Raw genomic sequence first — 27,415 nt, forward strand, 5'->3', positions numbered from 1 at the left:
TTTACCCCCCCCCCCCAAAAAAAAAAAAGTCTATAGGGTGCAGGAAATAGCCAGTAGTAAAATATTGGTAACATTATCAATATTATATGAATTAAGTAGCTGAGTTTCAGCCATATTTACCAATATTTTACTATGGCCTAACCTCTCCCTACTCTCACACAGGATCCCCCTGGTGGTGCCTAACCTTAACACCCTGCTGGTAACTAACCTTACCCAAGTGCTTATTCACCCTCACTGATGGGCGCCTAACCTTAACCCCCACTAACGGGCCACCAACCTTAAGCCCATGGCCACCTAATCTAGACTTCCCTCCCGCACCTAACCTTCCCCCCAGGTGTCAAAAGGGCACCGCTGCCACCTACTGTGCAGATTGCCCACTATTTAGTGGCTGCCAAAATTGGCTTGCCCTTCCATTAGCTGTTCCAATCCCACTGTTCAAATTACAAGAGCATAGACTGAAGTGTAACCACAGTTAAGAATAAGAGAACCATAGCATACAGTGACCTTATGACTTGCACTATCCAATCAGCAGGCTGGGGAGGGGCTTAGCCCAGGTTTTTGTTTCCTTGCTGCAGAGGAGGAGAGAGAGGACACAGAAGACGATGTAATGGCAGCTCACTACTAATACGCTATCTGAATCCCAGCACTGGTTAGATTAGAATTGCATTCATGTTGCTAGGTAAAACATTTCACATACACAGTGTTCCATCTGTACATTTAGCAGTGTGCCTGGAGTTCAGCTTTAAGACAACATTGGTGACTGATAGAGCATGCCAGCTGATCCTGCCTACCTTTGTTGTTTGTGTGGATTTACCTGGCACACTCTTTGCGGTTTGTTTAGCCTAAAATGACATATTCATCATTTCAAACACCCAATAGCAAGCTGATACATGCAAACAGATTTGCTATCAGAAAGAGACACAGAACCATCAGGGTGAATGCTGTTGCCCATAGTCATAAGAGGAGGGCAATATGGTTGACACAACCCAACTGCACATGGCTAACACAGAAGCCTCTGACTTGTGCTTGCTTACAAAGCACTTTACAACCTAGCTCTTTCTTATTTAAAAAAACGTATTTCCAGATACCACCTTGCATGCAATCTCGGTTCTACTACCAATATTCTATTTTTTTCTCTCTGGTCACCTCTTCTCTGCTTACAAGAATTTTCTCGAGCCCCCAACCCCCCCCCCCCCCCCCCACACACCACACACACACACACACACACAAACTCCCATTTACACTTTTTAGGCACCCCCTGAAAACTCACCTCAAGCAAGCACACCCTCGCACTTGAGACACCCTGGCAACTGACTACCATTTTAACACCTCATACACAGCTTCCCTTCACCTATTGTCCTATCCCTTAACCCTTTCGACTGTAAGGCCAATTGGACAGGACACCCTTTTGTCTCACAATGCTGTGTAATGTGTGTGCAATATCTTTCACCATTATGTAAAAATCTCTAATTGATAGGTTCCCTACATACCGTATTTTTCGCCGTATAAGACGCTCCGGCATATAAGACGCACCCAGATTTAGAGGGCAAAAATCAGGAAAAAAAGAAAAAAACTAAACCTAGGTGTGTCTATGATGCAGGGGTGTCTTAAGGACTTTTTACCTCCCCCTTTCCAGTTACATTACATACTATTACACCACATATGGGGACAGTGTTATGTGCTGTGTCCCCCTGTGCTGTGTCTCCCTGTGCCTGCTGTGTCCCCCTGTGCCTGCTGTGTCCCCCTGTTCTGCCTGCTGTGTCCCCCTGTTCTGCCTGCCGTGTCCCCCTGTTCTGCCTGCCGTGTCCCCCTGTTCTGCCTGCCGTGTCCCCCTGTTCTGCCTGCCGTGTCCCCCTGTTCTGCCTGCCGTGTCCCCCTGTTCTGCCTGCAGCCCCCTGTGCCAGTGTCCCCCGTCCCCCTGTTGTGGCATTGTCCCCGTTGTGGCAGTGTCCCCCTGTTGTGGCAGTGTCCCCCTGTTGTGGCAGTATCCCCGTTGTAGCAGTGTCCCCTGTGGTAGCGTCCCCTGTGCCTGTGCCCCGTTATCCGTGTGTCCTCCAGTGCCGGTGTCCCCCCTGTGCAGGTACACATACATTACCTGCTCCTGCCGCCGCGCTCCCCTGGCTCCCCGATCCTCTTCTTCCATCTACCGCTGCCCTCGCTGCCTGCCCCCCGCCGAACATCGCTGGCCGGTCTTAGCCGCATGGATACGCTATCAGCACACCACGTGCCGGGGTCACGCATGCCGCCTTACAAACGCTGGCCGGTCCTAATTAGCCGCGCAGGGATACGCTATCAGCGTGCGCCGGGTCACACATGCGTATGCGTGACCCCGGCACCACGTGGTGTGCTGATAGTGTATCCCTGCGCGGCTAATTAGGAACGGCCAGCGTTCGGCGGCATGCGTGACCCCGGCACGTGGTGTGCTGATAGCGTATCCCTGCCGGCTAATTAAGACCGGCCAGCGATGTTCGGCGGGGGGCAGCAAGCGGGCAGCGGTAGATGGAAGAAGAGGATCGGGGAGCCAGGAGCGCGGCGGCAGGAGCAGGTAACGTATATAGTGCTTCCCTGCGCACCTCTCGCATCCCGAAATCCGTACCTTCGCCGCATAAGACGCACCCACTTTTCCCCCAACATTTTGGGGAAGAAAAAGTGCGTCTTATACGGCGAAAAATACGGTAATCTGTAATCCACATTTGTCTTGTACTGCACTATATAAATCAATATTAATGATACTTTGCCCCCCATTCCTAAGATATGTGTGGCTGATTGCTATCGCTGCATTATGCTCATGTACTAATGAATTACCTATGCACTTAAAGAGACACTGAAGCGAAAAAAAAATTATGATATTATGATTTGTATGTGTAGTACAGCTAAGAAATAAAACATTAAGATCAGATACATCAGTCTAAATTGTTTCCAGTACAGAAAGAGTTCAGAAACTCCAGTTGTTATCTCTATACAAAAAAAGCCATTAAGCTCTACGACTTTCAAAGTCGTGGAGAGGGCTGTTTTCCTGACTTTTATTATCTCAACTGTTATTTAACTATTACTTTTTCTCTGCCAGAGGAGAGGTCATTAGTTCACAGACTGCTCTGAAAGAATCCTTTTGAATGCTGAGTGTTGTGTAATCTGCACATATTATAGAATGATGCAATGTTAGAAAAAACACTACATACCTGAAAATAAAAATATCAGAATATTTTCTTTGCTGCTAATCTTCTAGTAATTATTTATAGTACACAACCAATTCATTATATCATTTTTTTTTCGCTTCAGTGTCTCTTTAACCGGCTTGGAATGCAGTAGGTAGAATCGGGCATTATTGACACCACGGTTTTCCGCAGCCCCAACCCTATCGCTGCGGAAGTAAACTTGGCTCGGCAGTCATGTGACAGCCAGGCTTCCTCATATGGGTAAGGAGCCAGATTCATTGGCTCCTTACCAGGTGATCACTGTGAGCCAATCACAGTAATCACAAACCAGCAGATTGAAAAAAAGGCACTGGTCCTTAAAGGACTTACGAGGCCAAAATCGCTAAAAAAGTCAAGTACATGCAAGATGTTTAAATGCACGGAGGACGCCGTCCGTGCCCTCCGTGCAGTTCCGCCGGGTCCCCTTCCTGAAAGCGTCCTCCGTGCCGATCGCAACCCCACAGGCCGGGTCGGGCTCTCATGCCGCACTGTAGCATGGATCGGAGGGGTTGGCCCTAGAGCTGCGCAGCCGCACTCACGGCAATGCGGACTGCGCAGCCGTGGCCAGCTCCGGCGGCCATATTAGGAGCGGCATGAGAGCCCGACCCGGCCTGTGGGGTCGCGATCGGCACGGGGGGCGCTTTGAGGAAGGGGACCCGGCGGAACTGCACGGAGGGTGCGGACGGCGTCCTCCGTGCATTTAAACATCTTGCAGGTACTTGACTTTAACGATTTTGGCCTCGTGAGTCCTTTAAGGGGCCAGATTCTGCCGGTACCAAATCAGTTAAAAAGAAAATATGTTCGAAGATTAGTTCATTCCATCCGGCTAGTTGCGCTGTTAGTGCAGTGCTTGTTTATATATGTGTGTTCCTCTTTAAGTACTAGTAAGGTACATACAGTCCATTCTAACCTGTCTTCCAATATGGAGCAAAACGCTGTACATACATTCCCTAACATTACATGAATTTTCCAAACATCCTAATAAACATTCTTTTACTAAGGCTGTCTCTGCACTGAAAAGTAAAATTACCAACTAGTGAGGTAAATTACCGACTTGTGCAGTAAATACCTCAAGAAATGTTAACTCACAAAGATTAGAGCATTTGGTAAAATAAAGTAAAAATGTTCGGTTTTTAAGACCAGCTTTGACCTTTCGGTAACCAATGATCAGCATGTGGCGCAATGTTACAGACAAAGGAGACAGCCAATAGGAAGAGCCTCCTGTTCCTGTTATTTGCCCCATTTGATCTAGTGACATGCACGCACAGCTAAAGGGATGCAGGGAGGCTTTTTACTCTTGAAGGCTGTCACAGGATCAGCTCATGCAGACCAATTGTAGAAGAATCACAGCTTGCTGCAGAGGCCGACTCCACTGTTGCATTACCGAGCAGGGCTTAGGCTTTGTTCACATTATAAATCGCCAGCGCAAGCGCTGAATGATTTTGAAAGCGCTTTTCTAAGTGCTTTCAGAGCGATTCGTGCTTGGAAAAGTACTTTTCTAAGCACTTTTGTGTAGCGATGTTTTTTAACTCTTTGCCCCAGAAAAGAATAAATACAATGTATTCCTTCATTGAAAACGCTCGGGAAATCGCTTTTCAAAGCGCTCTGCGATTTCCCTATCCTTTCTACTGAGTCCCAAACACTCAGAAAATGGGGCAGGAGCCGCGTTTGCGAATAGATAGAAAGCTTATCCCTAATGTGAGGACACTCACAGAAGTTTACATTGTACTATCGGTTTTAAGACGATTTTTATAATAGTCAGCGCTAAAAATAACCCCATCGCCTCCAATGTGAACAAGCCCTCAGTGAATTGAAGCAACATTTTTTCAGTATATTACCAAACCATTACCGCATGTGTGAGAATCTTAGAGAATTTGAAAAAAAAAAAAAAAGTTCAAAATACCAAATACCGTATTTTACTGGCTCCCCCCCCCCCCTCCCCGAACAGCCTTAGGGCCCGTTTCCACTAGAGCGAATCTGCATGTGTTTCATGCATGCAGATTCGCATAGACAATACAAGTGGATGGGACTGCTTCCACTTGTCAGAATTTCTGAGCGCTTTTCTGTGCAGAAAAAATCTGGACGGCAGAGCCCTCAGAATTCGCACACCGATATGCGAATCGTTTACAATGTATTTAATAGGAAAAACGCATGCGGTTTTGGCATGCGGTTTTTACCGCAATTTTGCATGCGATTTCGCATGAAAACAATGTAAAAATCACACAGGCACTGACATGGTTAAAATCGCATATACACTAACCTATGTGAAATCGCGATTAAAAATAAATAAATCGCATGCGATTTCGCTCCCGCATGCGATTTCGTCAGCGGGCAATCCGTGGCGTTTATGCACCACACAAGTGGAAACGGGCCCTTCGTGAATTGAAGCCGTAATCAATTTACCTTTGTATCTGCTGGCTTCATAGTCCTTTCTTGTGATGCTGGTACCTGTAACAAGAAAGAAATAAAAATTACATATTCAGTTACAAGTTCTCATTTTTTAGATTATTTTGCTTACTTTCCTGGATTGCTAGAACAGATTTGTGAAACCTTTCTATGTGGAATTTGATTTGCGTACAAAATGTGCATAATTCTGCATCAGGCTGGGTGCACACATAGCAGAAATGTTCGTGTTGCGGAAAATGCTGCGTTTTTGCCTCTAATGAAAGAAGAAAAAAACGCATATGCATTTTCTTTGCTTTTTTAAAAACGCTGTTTTTGTTGCATAATATGCAGGAATGCTGCCAAAACGCACATAATGAAAGTCAATGGGAACGCAATGGTATGCGTTTTCATGAGTTTTCTTCAAAAAAATATATTTTTTACTGTATTTTCGCTTCATGTTGTCTTCCAAGTGGTTTGCAGAAGTGAAAATATAAAAACGCAGGGAAAACACATACAAAATGCAGTAAAAACGCATCACAAACGCACCAAAAACGCACACAACATTAACATAAAATGTGACATAAATCCCAGCCTTTCACGCTATGTCATATGTGAACCCAGCCTCAACTTGGAATGATTTGCATCTCACTGACCTTTCCTAGTCTTGTCCCAGATTTGAACCTGAACCTTAGTGCTGTGAGGCAACAATGCTATATACTATACTACACTACCATACTGCCCCCTGTTGCTATGGTTGTAAGCAAGAAAACATCCATGATGACTACAGACTGAAAATATGAGGTTATTATAAATACTATGTATATGGAATATAGCTATGGCACTGCAGCACTTCTACATGTGCACATGTACAAGACTTCACATATGCTTATGGGTGTTTACCAGACAGTTGCCTACATGTATCCAGATGGCTTGATTCATTCTGTGCTTCTGGTAAAACACTCCAAAATCCACCTTAACTGTAAGGTTAATTGAGAACTGTCTCAAGTGCCCAGTCATCAATTAGCACTCTCTTAAAGTATCACTTGCCATTTCACCTTCAAGTATGTTTACCATCTTGTACTACTAGTACATATGAATAATGACCTGAATTAAATCACTACTAGATGTCTACCATTCAGCACACAGTGAGGCCTGGAACTCACTAGCAGTGCTTTTCTATGTACTTGTGATTTGTAAAGCCCGTGTTTGGGCTGGTGCACAATACAAGAGGTTTTTAAAACGCTAAAGATTTTAAAAGCTCTTGGTAATGCAATGCTATGGGGAATTTTTACAAAAAAAAAAAAAAAACACATCCCTCAAGTGGGATCACACCTATAGCATTACATTAGTAAGAGCTTTTCAAATCACAAGCACTTAGCAAAGTGCTGCTAATCAGTTCCAGGCCTTAGGCCACGTTCACACTTGTAAATGCAAATCACCTAATAATTGTGATTTTGCGTTACTTTTTTCGGTGATTGTGTTTTGCGATTCTCATTCTAGTGAATGAGAATCGCGTTGAAATTTCCAAGAAAATACTGCATGCACTGCATTTGAGATTGGCGATAATCACAAACGTGCTGCAATCGCTGCAATGAGAGCAATCCCATAGGATTACTCACACAGCAGCGTTTTGCTGACCGCCAGCAGTCAGCCCAGTGTGAATCAGCGACAAAAAGCGCCCCAGTGCGAATGGGGCCCGAGTGTTGCAGTGGTTAGAACTGATACCTTTAGGCTACATTAATTGTGACAATTTGTGTCAAACAATATAAATCGCATTGGTAATAAGACACAATTATATTGTAACGGTACACTGACATTCAGGCGTCAGGTGTGTGGTGCGACAGGATCACTTGGAGTAATGTGATGAATGCAGTGCGGCCCCACATAAGAGCATTAACAGTTCCAGTGAAACACACACGGCGTGCAATACCACTATTCTCCTACGTTATGATCCTGTTATTACAGGCTACACAACATGTCACTATAAACATAGCCTTATAGTGGTACGGTGCTGGAATTTAAGCACTGCAAGACCTCATATCTGCCAGTGATGTATGAGGTGATGCACTCCACAGTGGACTTACACTCTATGAGACAATCACATTTATTAATAAGATCCATGTAAAGTACACTCAACAGCGTCTAATACAGAATGAAACTAGCTGACACCAAAATAAATGCCCTACTATAGTAAAAGCAAGAAGTTTTAAATCAGGATGATACCATTTATTGGCTAACTAAAAATGAATAAAAATAAGCAAGCTTTCGGCCTTGCAGCCTTCGTCTGGCTTATATCCTGTTAGTTTGCAAACTGGTGGTACAGACAGCTTATATATACATGTAACATCAAAAGGGAAAAACAGATATTTTTTCAAGCATAAATACATGTCATTAAAATGCCTTAATTCACACAGACCATGGACCTGGGGTTAGAGGTTGTAAGCTAAGATAAGGATCCTTGTTTAACACCTGCTCACAGACCTGGGAGTTGGACTGACAGAGGTATCATAAATTCTTAGTTCACATGTTCAGCTATAATGGCTCAGAAAGTTCAAATATCATCAATCTCATACCAATATAGAAAGTTGTTGTCCTTATTCAAACCGTTCTGCACAGCTTTGAACCAATTTATAAATTTTGTTTCTGCTATTAATCGATCATTTGACGTTTTGAAGCCACCCTTCAGGGCAGTGACACGAAGATCATCCATGCTGTGTCCGTTGGACCGAAAGTGTGTAGCAACTGGGAGTCCAGATTTGGTATCATTAATAGTGTGCCTGTGTCCATTCATACGTTTGCGCAGAGTTTTCAAAGCTGTGCAGAACGGTTTGAATAAGGACAACAACTTTCTATATTGGTATGAGATTGATGATATTTGAACTTTCTGAGCCATTATAGCTGAACTTGTGAACTAAGAATTTATGATACCTCTGTGTCAGTCCAACTCCCAGGTCTGTGAGCAGGTGTTAAACAAGGATCCTTATCTTAGCTTACAACCTCTAACCCCAGGTCCATGGTCTGTGTGAATTAAGGCATCTTAATGACATGTATTTATGCTTGAAAAAATATCTGTTTTTCCCTTTTGATGTTACATGTATATATAAGCTGTCTGTACCACCAGTTTGCAAACTAACAGGATATAAGCCAGACGAAGGCTGCAAGGCCGAAAGCTTGCTTATTTTTATTCATTTTTAGTTAGCCAATAAATGGTATCATCCTGATTTAAAACTTCTTGCTTTTACTGATGGCTAACACGGTACAATACGCTACTGCTACTATAGTAACTCAACCACAATGGGGGGATGCATTTTGTTTATCTTTCCAGGGCTTGAGCTAGCAGCTTCCTACTGGTGATATGATCCATGCATGAGCCTGGGATCCCCCTCTGCACATACATAGTATAGGTTACAGGCGACATCACTGGCCCACAACACTCATGTGAGGCAGACCTGGACATATTTGACAAACAGACATTTGCAATCTTAAAACAGAAGGCATTTGAGATAAGTCAGATTAGAGTGAGCATATGAGCTGTTCCTCAATGCATCACTGCTAAATATGCATATTGTCCCTTTGCTGTCCCTGAAAGCTAAACACACCTCCAGAACTGTTAGAAAGCAACGATGTTTCAGCTTGTTAATTGTACAGAGGCATACTATTCCAACATGCATACAGACTGTTTCAGATTGGCTGATCCTCATCAGTGCATGGCATGGATTAATAAAGCTCTATGAAATAGGGCTTGAAACACCCAGCGTTACAGATTACCCAGCAAGCTCGTGGTGAACCAGAACTCCTAGCCGTGTGTTAGGGGCTAAAAAGGATTAAAAAAAGCCATCTTACTAAATGTTTGACTAGGCAAAGTAACCTGCTGGGAGCTACAAGAAAAATCTTTTTTTAGTTAATGATAACGGCAGAATACATTGTGGGTTGAAAAATTATAGATGTAGACTTGGAATGTGGGTGACTGATCCAATTTAACCCTGTAATAAAATGTCCCAAGAACCTGGAACTACCTGAATTATTGTTTACTAAATTTATGAGAAGCCTTAGCTCCACCTAACTATACATAATCCCACCTACACAAAAAGAAGGAAGGAAGGAAGAAAGAAAGAAAGAAAGAAAGAAAGAAAGAAAGAAAGAAAGAAAGAAAGAAAGAAAGAAAGAAAGAAAGAAAGAAAGAAAGAAAGAAAGAAAGAAAGAAAGAAAGAGAGAGAGAGAGAGAGAGAGAGAGATATCGGTCTTAAATCTAAATAACCAGAGACCACAAATAACATCAGTTCTGGACTGAACAGCATAAGTGTTTCAGAAAACAGGCCTGTATTCGACCCAGAGAGTCAAACAGCTCAGAGAAGCTCTTATGCATAGATAACTGAATTTTTTTTTTTTACTCTTCCTGCGCTGGAAGACAATACGAGACTTTTTTCTTTGCTACTAATGTTCAATTTCTTAGCTGTACTACACATACAATTCATTATCTCATAAGTTCATTTTGGCTTCAGGTTTGCTTTAAAGGGAACCAGAGATGGGGACATGAAAAAGCAGTTATACATACATGGGGCTTCCTCCAGCCCCATACGCTCTGATCGATCCCACGCGGCCGTCCTCCGCTGCCCGCAGCTGTGAGAACCGGCTCCCGTCACTGATGTCATCGGAGCCAGCTACGCAGGAGAAGTGCGCCCTTTACGTATCTCTCTCCAGCGGCTGATGCAGAGATACGCAAACAGCGCACTTCCCTTACGCTTAGACTGGCTCAGACTGACGGCAGAGCGGGGTCCCGGTTCTCGTAGCTGCGGGCAGAGGAGGACGGCGGCGTGGGATCGATCAGAGCGTATGGGGCTGGAGGAAGCCCCAGGTATGTATAACATCTTTTTCATGTTCATCTATGGTTCCCTTTAAGTGCTCCTTATTAATGTGCAGTTGCCTCCCCACATACATAGACTTAAGAATGCTGGCTATAGAAGGTAACGTTACCACCTATTATCAACATTTATCATGTGATGCAACATTATTAACAATAGCACATTATTCTTGTCCGAGTATGCAGGAGTCTGGTACTTGGGAAGGCAGATAAAGAGGCAGGGCTTTAAAGTCTGTACAAAATTCATTCGACTTCAACTCCTCAGCTTATGAAACCACCGACTCCAGGTACCCAAAAATAGCTCCAAATCCAACTCCACAACCCTGTAAAGAGGTCAAGCAGGCATTTTGTCACCCCACCACAAGAATAGAGACTTCATCTTGAGGACTGTACAACTGGGGAAAAGGCAGTGAAACCCCTGGAGAACCCTCATGCAACCGAAAGCTGATCTAGTAGACCTGTATTTCAACTTTCCACGATTCAAGAAGTATGATTGGTTAAAAAGAGTGATAAGAATGTCTGCTATTTGTTCACTGCATTACATTATGAGAAGTGAATGAAACGAATCTCAACATCAAACACATACAGAAATTACATTACATCTTCATAAAATCATTTGAACAGAGCGATTCATCACCTTGCACAGTGAGATTCTAAGAGGCAGCTGACTCTCGTATGGGAAACTCGGCAAGAGGAAATAAATGCTCTAGGCCAGTGGTTCTCAACCTTTTCAGCACATGTACCCCTTTGTGGGTCATCCCTAAGCAAATGTACCCCCTACCAAAGGCGAAAAAAGTGGGTGGAGCCAAATACTAGCGAAATACAGGTAGTCCCTGGTTAACAAATGATAGGCAGGGACTGTGTCCATACTTAATTTTAAAAAAAAGTTAATGCGAAATCTGCTGTTGCATATTTGTAGCAATTTTGGTAAAATCTGGTATCCGAGGTGACAGCTGACAGTGTATATCTGCAGAGGCGTATATCTGCGCTAGGCAGGAGTGACAGTACAATTGCCTTGCACTAGTCACGCAGTATAACAGCACACAAAATGAAAATCTATGGGCCTCAGCAAGGAAAAAGATAGGGGAAAAAAAAAGAACAGTTTTTTTCCACCACCACCAGCCTACCTATCCACTTCACTACTAACACCGCTCCTTCTCCTAATAATAGCTTTTATAAAAGCTTTTGGGATTATTAATTTTGACAGTGATACACAGTGAGAGCTCCCTCTCACACGTACAGCCACATGTAGCAACAGTCTGCAAATGGCGCTGCACGAAAGAGCCTCTGCCTCCTCCTTTACCTTCCCCTCCCCTTCCTGGCTACAGGAAAATGATCAACCGTCCCCACCCCCACCCAGAAAAACGATATTGCCCATGTATTATTGCATACATACATAATGTATATGTGCTGCAGCACAGCTTAGAATCAGGGGCATAACTAGAAATCACTGGGCCCCCCTGCAAAAATTTGGATGGGCCCCCGAATAGGTGCCAAATCGTAATGGGGCAGCGTTGTACTATAAAATAATTGTAATGGGGCAGCGTTTCACCATAAAATAATCGTAATGCAGCAATCGTTCACCATAAAATAATCAAAATGTGTGCAGCATTTCACCATAAAAGAATTGTAAAGCGGGCAGCATTTCACCAGAAAATAACCGTACAGTGGGCAGCAAGAAAATAATCACAAAGTGGGCAGCATTCCAGCAGAAAATAATCGCAATGTGTGCAGCATTTCAGCAGAAAATAATTGCAATGTGGGCAGCATTTCAGCAGAAAAACTCAATGTGGGCAGCATTTCACCTGCTAAAAAAAAAATAATTTACTCACCTGGCAGAAGTCCCCTCGCCCGGCCTCTGGTGTGCAGCTCCCCGGACAATCTTGCTCCTGCAAATCTCCAGCGCAGAATGGAATAGCAGGGCTACGGGAAGATGGCGCCCGAAGCCCTGTACTGGAGACACAAATAGTCTCCAGTACAGGGCTTCGGACGCCATCTTCCCGTAGCCCTGCTCTGCCTGCCGAACACTATGCAGACTGGATCGGGGTTGCGGGCAATGAACTGGCACGGCGTCTATTAGACGCCGAGGCCAGTTCAACACCTGGGGGGATCCCACAATCGGGCGGCAGCAGGATTGAATATCAGCTTTTAAATCTCCTAGCAGCGCACGCTATGATCCATTCACAGGCGCTCATGCGGGAGATGTGTAGTAGCCTAGCGCTCTGATTAGCCCAAATGCTGCCTGTCACAGCAGCAGCTCTGATTGGCCGCGATGGTGCTGCGGGCGGGTGCACGCGCTGCTGTGACAGGCAGCATAGCGTGCGCGGCGGGGAGATTTAGAAGCTGACAATTCTAAACTGTGCTGCAGTGGTTCTCTGCCATTTTGTCTGTGACCCCTGGGGGACCCCCTGACAGGTACTGATGTACCCCCAGGGGTCCGCGGACCCCAGGTTGAGAACCACTGCTCTAGGCCAGGCTTTCTCAACCAGGGTTCCTTGAGGTCTTTGCAGGGGTTCCCTGGCATTTTTCCCTCCCATGACAGTGTCATGCTGAAGTTTCAAAAGTAACTATGGCTCCTCTGCATCACCTTCAAATGTATGCCCGCCCCAATGGTGGTGGAGAGGAAAGGGTGGGAGTATAATAGAGCACACTATAATAGGGGGTACTGAAAAAAGAAGCAGTACATTTGGCTAAGAATAAGAAGCACACTTATAAAAAGCATTAGAATATGTACACAGTGAGGGGTACAGTACAGTGAGGGGTACTATAACGGGGCAGTATAATAAAGAGTTCTGTTATAGGAAAGTACTATAATTGTGGGGGTAAGATACGCAGCACTGTAGGTAAAAAACATGGACTGGGGCCACTTTTAAAGACCATTCATCCTACAAAATAAATCCCAACTCCCTCCGCTAATGTCGGGGTTCCTTGAGATCCAAACAATGGCGTAGCAATAGGGGTTGTAGAGGTAGCGACTGCATCGGGGCTCTTCCTCAACCAAAGTATTAGCTGTTTATTGGTCCAGTGGGGGTAATAATCACTTTTGTAGATGCTATGAATAGTAGTAATCATTAGCAAACTGTTCCACATCCCCTTCTTGCACCTCTGACACTGTGGATGACCTTGGCAGGTTTTGATGAGCCGTATCAAGTGTTACATATAGAGTGCTTGAGGGGCCCCATGTAAAACTCGCACCTGGGCCCAGAGCTCCTGGTTCCAATCATTATTTAGAGGGTTCCTCCTGGGATAAAAAGGTTGAGAAAGGCTGCTCTAGACCAAAACACTTAAAGGGGTTCTGTGGAGGGGTTAAATAAACAAAAATCGACACTTACCTGGGGCTTCTATCGGCCTCCTGCAGCGTGTGTAAACGCCTTTGCACTAACCCCTCCATACTTGTATAAAGCCTGGAGTTTGGCTACAGTGTAGCCAAAATGCAATGCACTTCTGCTCCCAGTCAAACAGCTATAAGATACTAAAAAACCCTATCCACTCCCGCTAGTCTATAATTGATCCCCCAATAATAACTGTTCCCAGCTGATGTCCGGTCTCCCTATTACACGTACGCTGCAGTACCAATTCTTCAGTGAAGCAAAGTTCCGCTATATCTCCACTGCTATTTTGCTTGGGTGCCCCTGGCGCCTAAATTCCTGTCTGTAGCTGGAATTACACTAGTTTAGCATGGACGCCCAAACTCCTGGGTCACAAATCATGCCCAGATTCACTGTGTCTACACCCTCATTAACATGTGAAAATGTGAACAATCTCATATCTGATGCACAGATATACAGAATCCTAGCACGGATTACTGTATGTGGATTCATGTAAATATAGAAATATCATGCTGTGTCCTCAATCCACAGATACTGCTCTAGCCACTTATCACAGTAATTAAAGTAAAGGGCTTTTGTGCAATCGTTGTGAAATATAAAGCAATTTTCCACACATGTACACTAGACATAAATCAACAAATAGTGTACAAAAAGGTGGACCAGGAAGATCAGTGATGCAGCCCAGCAATTTGCAGGCAGACAGCATTTCCTTCCCACCCTCCATACACATACATGCATTCACTGAGGCCGCAGCCCACATGTCTGCCTGGAGGGCACATACACATGCTGATTGTACACCCAACAGCATCAGAGCTGCTGAGTCCATGTACTACTACATGGATACAGTGATCTTTATAAAGCAAACAAAGCTAAAGCCATGACGCCAGCTGTTTGGGATCCCATCTGCAGGCAGAACATAGACTATGCTTCTTGTGCAGCATACACAGAACATAGACTATATTTTTGTCTTTCTGATTGATTATATTTACTGGTAATGCTTGCCTTGCTGTTACAGTGCTCTTGTATTAAAGACACTTTATAACGTTAAGAACCAAACAGACCATTTGTATATAGTGCTTTTCTCCTGTAGGATTCAAAGCGCTCAAGAGCTGCAGCCACTGGGACGCGCTCAAGAGGCCACCCTGCAGTGTTAGGGAGTCTTGCCTTGAACGCCTTACTGAATAGGTACTGACCCTAGCCAGGATTCGAACCCTGGTCTCCCATGTCAAAGGCAATGCCCTTAAAGTACCACTATCGCAAAAAAAGTAGGCAGTTAAAATCTGACAGAACCGACAGGTTTTGGGCCAGTCCATCTCCTCATGGGGGATTCTAAGGGTTTTTTCTGTTTTCAACAGCATTTTCAGAACAGCGGTTTAACTGCCAAAATAGCAAGATACCAGTCAGCCTCCCTACTCACTTGCACACTATTTTGTCAGTTAGACTTTGCAACTGCTGTTCAGGAAATGCTGCTGAAAACAAAGAAAACCCTGAGAATCCCCCATGAGGAAATGGAATGGCCCAAAACCTGTTGGTTCTGTCAGATATTAACTGCCTACTTTTTTTGCGATAGTGGTCCATTAACCAGTACAAAAAAAACTGTCAAGGCAGATTATAGACCAGGGCTGTGGAGTCGGTACAAAAATCTTCAGACTCCAACTCATCAGGTTAGTATTCCACCGACTCCGACTCCTCTAATTTGCATATTGCAATCTTGTTGATAGAAAGTATGTAACATAAAATGCATCTCTTAACTGCCAACCCTTTGGAATTTTAAAAGACAACTGAACTGAGAGGGATATGGAGGCTGCCATATTTATTTCCTACCCAGCTTCTGCCTCTAATATGTTTAGTCATAGACACACACCATACATAGGTGGCCACACACCATACAATTTTTTAAATATCTGTTCAATTTAAGAATTGCAATCAATTTTTCTGACTGATTGTAACATTTAAAAAAAATCTGACCAATGTACCACACACACACACGTATGTTAAATTTTTTCCCAATTATGATAAAAAAGATTGGAAACTATGACAATATTGCTAGGGTGTGTATATTAATAAATTGACAAACACACACCATACAATCTTTAGAAAGATTGAAGAAAAATATCTGGCATTCCAGATCGATAAAAATCGAAGAAAACAGGAAATCCGATTGGATTTTTCAGTCAAATGAAAAAAAAAGCTTTCAATTTTTTTGGGGGCGATCCGATCGTTTATCGAATTGGCGTAAAATCAGATCATTTTATTGTATCGTGTGTGGCCACCTTTAGGCCTTGTTCACATTATACGCGCTTCCGTGCGCATTTGGAAGTGCATAGGACGTGGTGACATGCAAGAACGGCAGAAGAGTATAGACGGCCCTTCTGCTGTTCACATCAAAAGCGCTGTGCAGCAGTACGATGAACTTGCGTACTGCTGCATGCATTCTGCCCGCAAGCGCAGAGCTGATTCATTCAATGTCAATGCATGGGATCAGCAATGCAGCGGGCAGCAGCGCAGATAGCGTGCGATCGTACGCGTTGCGTTCCGATCGCACGGCCATCTGCGCTGCATAGATGTGAACGAGGCCTAAAACTAGCCCTTGGTAAGAGTACTTGTAGAAGGTACAGACAGGAACAAAGAACATCTATCAGGCCCTATGCAATGTAACTGTGAGTACATGTAAGAGTGTTGTGCAAGTACTCTGCAGGAGAATGAGGCTATTCTTCCTCTATTACACATTCTTCATGCACAATCTGAACCAGGTTTATGGGTGATGGACAACACCTCTGTGTTCAATGTGCACAACATTCTCAGTGGATTCCCTGCAGCTCTGTGGGGAGTGCATATGTAAAGTATAGTACTACTGTGTAACTTAAAATAAACCTGAGACAGATGAAAGTTTTATACATACCTGGGGCTTTCTCCAGCCCACTTCCGGCTAATGAGTCCCTCGCTGTTCTCCTCCGCCACCTGGATCTTCTGCTATGGGTCCAGATACCAGTCGGGAGTAGTGCACATGCACACATTCCGCCGTTGGGAGCGTACTACACCTGCGCAGCACTATTACGCAAATGCAGAACGCTCCTGGCTGTGGGAGCGGCAAACCGCTGGACTGCGCTGACTGGCTGAATTACCAGGACTCATAGCAGAAGATCCAGGCGCCGGAGGAGGACAGCGAGGGACTGATTAGCCGGAAGGGGGCTGGAGGAAGCCCCAGGTATGTATAAAACTTTACTTTTCATCCGTCTCTCGGGTACGCTTTAATTCGTAGTCACTAAACCAAATGTTAACAACATGTCAAATTATTTGATTTCATGAGCAAAGGGAGTGCATACATTTGCATAAACCAGCATCAATGCAGAATTATTTCCATCTCACTGACCATCTCTATTAGTGACACAGCTACACATCAGGATTTATACTTATAGCATAGATGTTATTTAGTATATATAAGTGATTCCTGTGTACACATCATATATACAGTCACAATCCGATTTGTGTATCTGACTTTAAAAATATGGGGACTGCTTTATTAAAGCAGCACAAGTAACTATTTTTGATTGGTTTATTTAATTTGTGTGGGCCAAGCACAGCTATTACTGTATATACAATTTATAATGACTATTATCTGAGAAATAGAACATTTTATCATATATTCTATTTTAATTACAGATTAAATTCATTAGGAGTCGAAACATTTTTTCCCCGACTCCGACTCCAGGTACCCAAAAATTGCTCCGACTCTGAAGCCCTGCTATAGACGCTGCCATTGCTGATCTTCCAAAAAGGCATTTGACTCTTCTGTCTGGGGGTTACACGTTTCAGCTGAATAGGCTGGAACAAGTATGCAGGTCAGGAGAGTCAGAAACTGATCAGGTGTTTTGGGCACGAGGATCGGCAAACACCTACACATACTCACCTGAGACAGGGGGATCTCTGGATCCCATAGTCTTTCTTGTCCTCTCTGCATCCCCACATTCCACCACCGGGTCCTCCATTGCAGTGATCCAATTTTATTGTCGAAGAAGCCTTTGGGTCTCCTCGGAAGACTTTAGAAGTACCCAGGTCTACGAGTACTTGACAAGCAGAGTACAGAGCTCCTCGCCCTTGGAAGAACTCATAGACCCATGTACTTCCAAAGCCTGCCTTGAGGGCTGAAGATGCAGCTTGTGGAAAATTTGAACTGGAGACAGTGGGGGAATGAGGAGATCATGAGAGGACCGGTAAGGCTCTACAGAATCCAGAACCTTCCCTCACCATAGGTAACTATCAAAACTGAAGTGATAGAGAATGCAAAATAAAATATCGGTAACAGAAATGTATTAAGATGAAATGGAGCCCTAGGCAAAATAGCAGTTTTTGGACACCACTGATGATCATCTAGCTTTTTTTAGTACGATTTGGTGAGAGCCAGCATCCACCGGGACCCTACTCTCTCCAGGTCCTAGGCAACCATTGCAGATGATCCGGCTCTGATTGGTTGGCACCCAATTCATGTGGCAGCCCCACAATCGGTACAAGACCTCAAGGGTTTACTTACTGCTCGTAATTCAGAAAGTATAACATCCAGAGGATAAACATTACAGCCAAGAAACCAACAACTGGTAGAAGAATTAATATTTTTCTCATGGCTGGTTTTCTATAAAGTGATATTTTACTTTTCTGGATTAAATCAGATCCAAACAGTACAAGCACATTTTCAAACACTATTTAAGGTTTCTAACTACTATCTGCAGATAAAGCCACAACCTTGCCCAGTGGCGTAGCTAAGGAGCTGTGGGCCCCAATGCAAGTTTTACAATGGGGCCCCCAAGCACTCTATACATAATTGATACGACGCACCAAAACTTGCCAATGGCACCGACTACAATGTCAGAGGTGAAAGAAAGGGGATGGGGAACAGTTTGTTAATGATTACCACTATTCAAAGTCTCTATAGAAGTGATTATTATGAGCACAGGACCAATAGAGAGCTAATACTGTAGTTGAGGGAGGGCCCTTCGGGGCCCCTCTGGCCCAAGGGCCCCAATGCAGTTGCAACCTCTGCAACCCCTATTGCTATGCCTCTGACCTTGCAACAGAATAAGTAGTAGCACAATGGCTTCTGGGTGTGTAGGTCTGCTAATAGATGCAGACTATTACTCCCACTGTAGCAATGCTTCCTGATTTATGCAGCTAATTACTCAGAGAGTACTGTCTGTTACTGGTGAGTTAGTGGGCAGGACCAGAGATGAGTAGACCATTTGCCAAATATGTAAAATTCAAGTTCCACAGGATTTAAGGAGGCTGAATCACCGGGGAAGGCAAAGAGATGTTCAGGACTGGATTGTGCTGAAGGGCATGTCAATGCAGGGATTTATACAAGAATCTGTCTTTGCTTTAAGGAGAAATGTTTGCGTTTCAGACATTTGCCTTTAGTGCTATGTAAGGAAAAAAAATCCTAACAGCAAAGATGTCTGTGCAAAGTTTGTTGTGTTTTGATGTGTGCTCAAGTTCACTCAAGAGCTAAAAGTATTTAGACCCCCTAGCTGTGCCTCAGCAGGGCATGCAAACAGCGCACGTATGTGTACACCACTGATGAGCTGGGCGCAGGGCGAGTCAAATGACGGCTCTCCATTCTGCAGCGCAAATCCCGGGTGGTGTAAAATACTATTCCCCCTCCGAGCAGGGCTGTGGAGTTGGTACAAAAATCATCTAACTCAAGACTCCTCAGTTTATGAAACCAATGACTTCATCTCTGACTCCAGGTACCCAAAATTGCTCGGACTTCAAATCCTTGACTGCCACTTCTGAGGGCTCGTTTCCACCATAGCGAATCCGCATGCGGCGCCGACATGCGGATTCGCTTGGTACATTGAAGTGGCCGGGGCTGTTTCCATATGTGCGGCGTGCGGGAGCGATTTGACGGCGGGCCAAATCTGCACGACGGGACCCACAGAATTCGCCTGCGTCGGGAATCCATGCGAATCGCCGCTAATGTATTTAATAGGAAAAACGCATGCGTTTTTTACATGCATTTTTACCCGCGATTCGCGTGCGATTTCGCATCTTTTTCAATGTTATTTTGCCCTGGCAGAGTCATGGTTAATTTCGCATGGCACCCTGCCATGCGAAATCGCGGGTAAAAACGCATGCGGAAACGCATCCGCATGCGTTTTTACAAGCGTCGGGATGCCGGCGAAATCGCGTCGCAACAGTGGAAACGGGCCCTTAGTCTAATTTTTACAAAGGCTATGGATTTGGTTAATTGAAACCACCAACTCCAGGTACCCAAAATTGCTCCAACTCCGACTCCACAGCCCTGTTTCAGAGTTGTAGCAACTCAGAGGGAGAAGTAATTTGGGGTCCGGTGATTGCCAGACTCCAAATTACCCATGTTCGGGGTGCGCACTATAGCACTAGTGTTATAACTGCGCCCAGACTCATACCTCAGAGCTGAGCGCCAAAAACCACCTGCTTCGAAGCAAATATCCCTGTGTGCCCAGCTGTATCCATCAGTTTGTGTGATCACCTTTAGGCCTGGTTCACACTGGACCGATCAAAATTGAAAAGGATCAGTTTTTACTTGGCATCAGTTTTTGATCCGTTCTGTTAGCCCGCGATCAATGCAACGCGTCCATTGCTCTGGAATTATCTCAGCCTCCCCAAACTTGTTCATCTGAACGTGCCAAACAGATCCGTTCTAAAGGAGAAATGCGAACAGATCCATTGGTTAACATGGGATCTGTTCAGTCCGCTAAGCGGACCATTTTGCATGCCAATGTAAACTGGGCCTTAGTGTAGTTGTCCAGAGTGGCAGTAGCTCCCATGTTTGCATGGTCGTTCCATTAATAAAGGGAGGTGCTGTTCATCAATCATGTCTAACCACGAGTCAGACCCGGAGTGGTAAAACAAGCCAGGAGCGGTACCCCCGAGCATGACTTGTGGTAGTCACCAGGAGGCTTGTACAGAGCATAGAGCACAGCGGGAGTTTTCACTATCCCCCTCCTCCCAGGGGATCCAGACGCCGGCAGCCATTTTCCTTCCTGCTCTCCGAGCCTCTGAATCCCTCGGGTGAGATCGCCGTTTGTCATCATGACGACACACAGTGATCTCACTACAGGGTTACAGCGCCACTAGGAGTCTGGCTGATCCTCTGACGCTTAATACTTTCAGCCATAGACCCCGAACAAGCATAGGCAGATCAGGTGTTTGTGACATTATTGTCAGATCTGACAAGAGTGGCTGCATGCTTGTTTCTGGTGTGATTAAAACACTACTGCAGCCAAATGGACCATCAGGGCTGCCAGGCAACTGGTATTGTTTAAAAGGAAACAAATATGACAGCCTCCATATAACGCTAACCTGGGGTTCACTTTAAGGCCTGCTACAATTTTCTTAAAGTGGAAGACATTTAATTTTACAGAAATGTTGATTGAATTAATTTTTTTTCACCACTGGTAGTGCATCACTAATGGAATGTTTGTCTAGCAAAACCTGGTCTCCCAGAGTGCACTAGGAGAAAAATTCTACATAGTTAACTGCCCAGGCTAGCATCACCGGGAGGATGCAATTGCATACCAATATAAAGCAATAAATAGATATTAGAAATGTTTCTGATGCTGAAACCAAGGAAATGAAGATAAAAGTAGGTATCCTGAATAACTTACTACATTCTGCTATATGTCACTAGAGTTCCTCTAACTTCTAGATTCTATTATACTGCCGATCTATGTTAGATAAAAATCACGAAATATTTTACTTCCATGACTTCAGGACAGCGAGTGAACATGCAAATTACTCCTCACCGAGCTATAGAAAACAGAGCAGAACTGAGAAGGGTGTGACAGTGCAGATGAAGAAACACTGTATTGACAAACAGAGGCATGCGAGTAGAGAAAACACAGCAGACAGGCCCATTTGCTGACCTTATGATTTTGTGTTGAGGATGACATATTGACACAAAATATTACAAGGTTGCTAAACAACTGACACAATAGCAGACTGACTCATGCCTTGTGGATTACAGAGGAGGAGGTTCGGGGGCTGCGGACACACCCATGCCACACTGCACAGCTCTCTATGCTGGCTGCTCTGATCACACACACAGGCCTGCAATGTGCACTCAGCTGACATAGCTGTGCATGGCTGACTGGAACTAGGTGGCTTCCTCATCACTGCTGGTGACAGAATCTGACACAAGATTACACTGCTGAGATCAGACTATACACATGTCACTTCCACAGCTGCTGAGACTGCAGATGTATTGGTAGGGGAAGTCAGTGGCTTTGGTGCCTTTAAAGGCTTTCTCAACCAGGGTTCCCTGGAACCCCAGGGTTCCTTGAGGACTCTGCAGGGGTTCCTTGGCATTTTACCCCATCGTGGGGGAAGTATAATAGAGCACACTATAATAGGTGGTACTGTAACAAGAAGTACTAAATTGGGGGGTCAGGAGACAGTATAATGAGTGGCAGTGTAATAGGAGATAGTGAAATTAGCAGCCTAATCTATTTAAAGACAATGCCTCCTGAAAAATAAATGTAAGGGTTCCTCGGGACCAAAAATTGTTTGCAGGGGTTCCTTGAGATCCAAAAGTTATTTACAGGGTTCCTCCAAGGTAAAAAGGTTGAGAAAGGCTGATGTAAATCCACAACAACTTTAAAAAAAAGTGTACCTGCGGTAACATGTGACATGATGAGATAGACATGTGTATGTACAGTGACAAACACAAATAACTGCCGTGTTCCTTTTCTACATGCTCAGTTAGGGAACTTTAACCGAACCACCAGCCCGCTGCAGACATCCTGTGCCTACGTCGTCACTCACTGATTATCCGCTCCGCCGCTGTGGCTCAGTTTCGTCTTCGAGCCAATGCACCCCTGGCTGCGCACGTCCTCGATTGCGCTCCCGTCCCTGTGGCCATCCTGCGCATGCACAGTATGCGTACCACATATGTACATACATACGTATACTGCCCATGCACAGGACAGACAGGGACGGAAGCGCGATTGAGGATGCATGTGGCCAGGGCTGCGCAGGCGCACTGGCCCAGCGATTGGCCAGTCACCGAAAACTAAACTGAGTCACGGCTGAGGACAGGATAATCTGTGAGTGACACACAGGACGTCTGCAGGGGGCTGGTGGAAGCCCCAGGTAAGTTAAACTTTTTTTTTTTTTTCAACCGATCAGTTAAGGTTCCCTTTAAAGAGAACCTGAGATGAAAGAAAAAAAATTCATACATACTTTTGGCTTCCTCCAGCACCCTTCAGCCTAACTACTCCCTCAGCGCTGTCCTCCGCCTCTGGGGTCCTCCCTAAGGATTCCCGGTAACTTTGGGCATTGGAGCTTACTGCCCATGTACGCACTGGCCGCGCATGCCTGCCCTGCCACGCTCCCGCCCTTGGGAGCGTTCTGCACAATAGTACTGCACAGACCCAGAACTCTCCTGGCCGCAGGAGCGAGACAGGGGAGCGCACGTGGCCACACTGCGTCTGTGCCAACTCGTCAACATTTTTGGGAGCCCTTACGGAGGACCCAGGAGGCGGAGGATGGGGTTGAGGGAGCAATCAGGCCAAAGGGGGCTGGAGGAAGTCCCAGGTATGTATATTTTTTTTAATATAATTTAATCTCAGGTAGATTTTAGTGTCGCCCAATGGGGATCGGGAGCTGATCCTTTGTTCAACATTGCTGGGCTGAGGCTGTGCAGACACATTGCTCGGGAGTAGCGTTGTGCAGGGGCGCGGAGTAAGTGGGGGAGAACAATGTAATCTCCTGTTTGGCTGAAGTGATCTGCCAAGCAAATTGCTGGCCGACTGGTCAGGGGGCATTGGGGGCTGCCTTACACATGCTGGGTTCTCAGCAGAGGCAGTTGTTCTCAAACGCCTCGGCTGAGGTTTATCTGGTGCAGTATGTGTACAGGCCTTTAACTATCAGTATACTCACTGATAAGGAGTTACATTCATAAAACTCTTTCCTGGCAGAGAAATAGCTTCTGAGTGCAAGGTTAAAAAAAGGTCAATCATTAATATATTTTAAAGAGACTCTGTAACTAAAAAAATGTTCCCCTGGGGGTACTCAACTCGGTAGGGGGAAGCCTCCGGATCCCATCGAGGATTCCCCCATCCTCCTGTATCTGGGTTAAACTTACCCAGCAGACGTCTTCTTTAACTCATCGCACAGTTAAAGAAGGCTAAGGAGGAAGTTGAAGGAAGAAGTGTTTTTAGTGACGTGACGCGGCTGGAACGCAGGGTGGGAGGCGCCATGGGACGGGTTAAAGAAGACCCCATGCTGGGTAAGTTTAACCCGCCCGCACACACCCGCTCAGGTGCAATAATTAGGAGGATGAAATCCGAATGAAACCCATTCAGATTTCATCCGTTTTTAAAGCGTAGCTCATCCTTAACCAGGAACTCTATGCAGAGTATAGCGCTCAGCTGACGCTTTTACTCACCTCACGGGGATCCAGACATCGGTAGCTGTTCTAATTCCTGTCCTCCGAGGCTCTAAATCACTCTGGTGAGATCGCTGTCAGTGATCTTACTACAGAGTTACAGCGCCACCCGGAGGGCGGAGGGAAAATTGCAATGCTGGAGCCCAGGGAGGCAAGTGAGAGCAGAGGCTGCTGCAGAGACTGATTTTTTTCCTAATTTTAGGGTCTGAAATGTTTTAAAAAGACCCTAAAATCCGGAAATAATCATACCGCCAGGGGGGTTAATACTGTAGAGGAGTATAAAGAATGGCTTTCTCTAGAATAAATTGATAATATTTATTTTGTATAACCCTCTTACATAATCTTGGGCAGCAACAGACCAGGTGAAATATGGTACTACATTTACTATTATTTAGTATTTATATAGCACCGACTTCTTCCGTAGTGCTCTATAGAGAGTATATTATCTAGCTGCTTAACTGTCCCTCAGAGGAACGCACAATCTAATCCCTAACATAGTTTATACTTTGTAGTGTATGCAAGGTAGTCTAAGGCAAATTTAGGGGGAAGCCAATTAACTTATCTGTATGTTTTTGGGATGTGGGAAGAAACTTGAGTGCCCGGAGGAAACCCACACACGACACAGGGAGAACATACAAACTGTTTAGATAGTGACCTGGCTGGGATTCGATCCGGGGACCCAGCGCTGCAAGGCGAGAGCACTAACCACTACATCACCATGTTGCCAACCACTAGTAATGTCTTCTTTATTTGTAACAATTCCCTTTTAGTACAGGAGGCAGAAGTATAATACACAGCAGTAGCATCTCTTTCATTGTCTGGTTGGTTTTGCAGCATTTCCTATTAGTCACCAGCCAGCTGTTTGTGTGGCAGGTGTTTTTGTACACAGTGCTGCTGGGTTCCAGCAAATGATGCTTTTTTTTTTCTATAAAGAACAATCACACAGTTCCACTATTCAACAAGCTGGAATGAGAAGTGCACAGTGACCAGCAATATGCTCTGTCTGTTACTCGCCTTGTCCACAGTCATGGGCAGAGCTGTGGAGTCAGAGCCGAAGCAATTTTTGGGTACCTGGAGTCAGTGTTGGGAAAGACATTTACCGACTCAGGAACCAAACCGAATATGATAAAATGTTCAATTTCTATGCAAATATATGCAATCCCTTTGCTCATGAAGACATTTAATATTATATGCTGTTAAATCTGGGGTTAGTGACTTCTTTTAGCAGCATTACAAAGGGGTAAACTGAATCTTGGGTGCATGGAAAAATATTTTTACTAATCTTGAATAACTACAAATTGCATAAATATAATACAATACACATAACACTCAATAACTAACTAACTAACTAACTAACACTAAGCTAAAAAGCCAGACATTATTATTATTATTATTATTATTATTATTAATTGTATTTATAAAGCGCCAACATATTATGCAGCACATTAAACTAATTAAATTACAAAGTAGTAGTACACTCTACATATGCACTCCCCACAGAGCTGGTGTGAATGCACTGAGAATCTTGTGCACATTGTACGCAGAGGTGTTGTCTGCCACCTGTAAACCTGGTTCAGATCGTGTATGAAGAATGTGTAATAGAGTAAGAATCCCCTCATTTCCCTGCAGAGTACCTGCACATCACTCTTACATGTACCCACAGTTACATTGCCTAGGGCCTGATTGATGTTCTTTGTTCCTGTCTGCACCCTCTACAAGTACTCTTACCAAGGACTAGTTTTGATTTCTATTTAACAGCTTCTCTACAGCTATATCTTAAAGAGAACCCGAGGTGGGATTTAATTATATTAGAGGGGCACACACAGAGGCTGGTTGTGCACACTATCACCAGCCTCTGTTGCCCTATGGTGTGCCCCCAGGACCCCCCCGCAATCTGCTGTCCCCTCCGCCGTGCTAGCGACACGCAGCATGTCCCTTCCCTCCCCACCACCGGCAATGGCCCATTATTCGTCTAACAAGACGAATAGTGCATGCTCCCGCTTGCGCCTGCACAATAAGCTCCCTAGGAGATGCGAGCAGGAGCACGCATTATTCGTCTTGTTAGACGAATAATTGGCCGTTGCCGGCAGTGGGGAACGAATGATCGGAGAAGGACGGCGCAGGACATAACAGCTACAGGGGGCTGATAGAAGCCCCAGGTAAGTGTCTTTTTTTTTTTTTAGATGACTCCACAGAACCCCTTTAAGCAATACCAGTTGCCTGGCAGGCCTCCTGATCCTGTGGCTCTAATACTTTTAGCCATGGACCCTGAACAAGCATGCAGCAGGTCAGGTACTGTAACTCATCTGACTCAGGTTTTACTGGATTAGCCATATGCTTGTTCCAGGGTTTTGACTTAGGCCCTACTTATGCCAGACAATCAACAGGACTGCCAGGAAACTGGCATTGCTTACAAGGAAACAAATATGGCAGCCTCCATATCTCTCTAACCTCGGGTTCCCATTAAAATGAATCTCTAGTGTACAGAAAAAAAAAGAAAAAAAAAAACACACACACACACACAAAAAACAACAAAAAACACAGGAATGCGAATGCTTAAAGGAACTCCGAGCAGTGCAGAAACTATGGAAAGATGCATATCATTTTAAAGCTCTCTTTCTCCTCTTTCCAATGATATATAAACCGCCGCCCTACGTCCTTTAGTTTTCGCTATTTTCGCGATTGAAATTGCTGCGGCCGCGATTTCAATCGCGAAAATAGAGAAAACTAAAAGGTGTAGGGCGACGATTTCGCTTTAAAATGATATCCCTCTTTCCATAGTTAGGCCCAGTGCACACCAAAACCGCTAGCAGATCCGCAATACGCTAGCGGTTTTGGGAGCTGATTTCAGAGCGATTCTAGGTATGTTTAGAGAGGTTTTCTAAACATACCTAGCGGTTTTGCGTGCGTTTTTGTGTAACAGATTACACATATTGTTACAGTAAAAGCTGTTACTGAACAGCTACTGTAACAAAAATGCCCGGCAAACCAGTCTGAAGTAGCGTTTTTCAGAGCGGTTTGCGTTTTTCCTATACTTTACATTGAGGACGAAACGCTTCCGAAAACCGCAAACGCGCAGCAGGAGGCGCGTTTGCGGCTTGACAAAAACCGCAAACCGCCGGTGTGCACCATCCCATTGCAATACATTAGACAAGCGTTTTTAGAGGCGGATGCGGCCGGCGGATCGCTCCAAAAACCGCTCGGTGTGCACTGGGCCTTTCTTGTA

At 44.8% G+C, this 27,415-nt stretch overlaps 1 protein-coding gene across 1 annotated transcript in view; it reads right to left on the reverse strand.

Annotated features, from left to right (window-relative positions):
- The window catches only part of CAST (calpastatin), a 242,816-nt gene that overhangs the window by 87,002 nt on the left and 128,399 nt on the right, over window positions 1–27,415 (reverse strand). The window contains exons 5-6 of the mRNA XM_068247496.1: window positions 5,598–5,642; window positions 792–842 (exon numbers count right to left, since the gene is read on the reverse strand). Of these exons, the coding sequence (XP_068103597.1) occupies window positions 792–842; window positions 5,598–5,642 (96 nt within the window). The remainder of the gene's footprint in view (window positions 1–791; window positions 843–5,597; window positions 5,643–27,415) is intronic.

The sequence above is a fragment of the Hyperolius riggenbachi genome, chromosome 1, assembly GCF_040937935.1.
Source record: "Hyperolius riggenbachi isolate aHypRig1 chromosome 1, aHypRig1.pri, whole genome shotgun sequence".
Classification (NCBI taxonomy): domain Eukaryota; kingdom Metazoa; phylum Chordata; class Amphibia; order Anura; family Hyperoliidae; genus Hyperolius; species Hyperolius riggenbachi.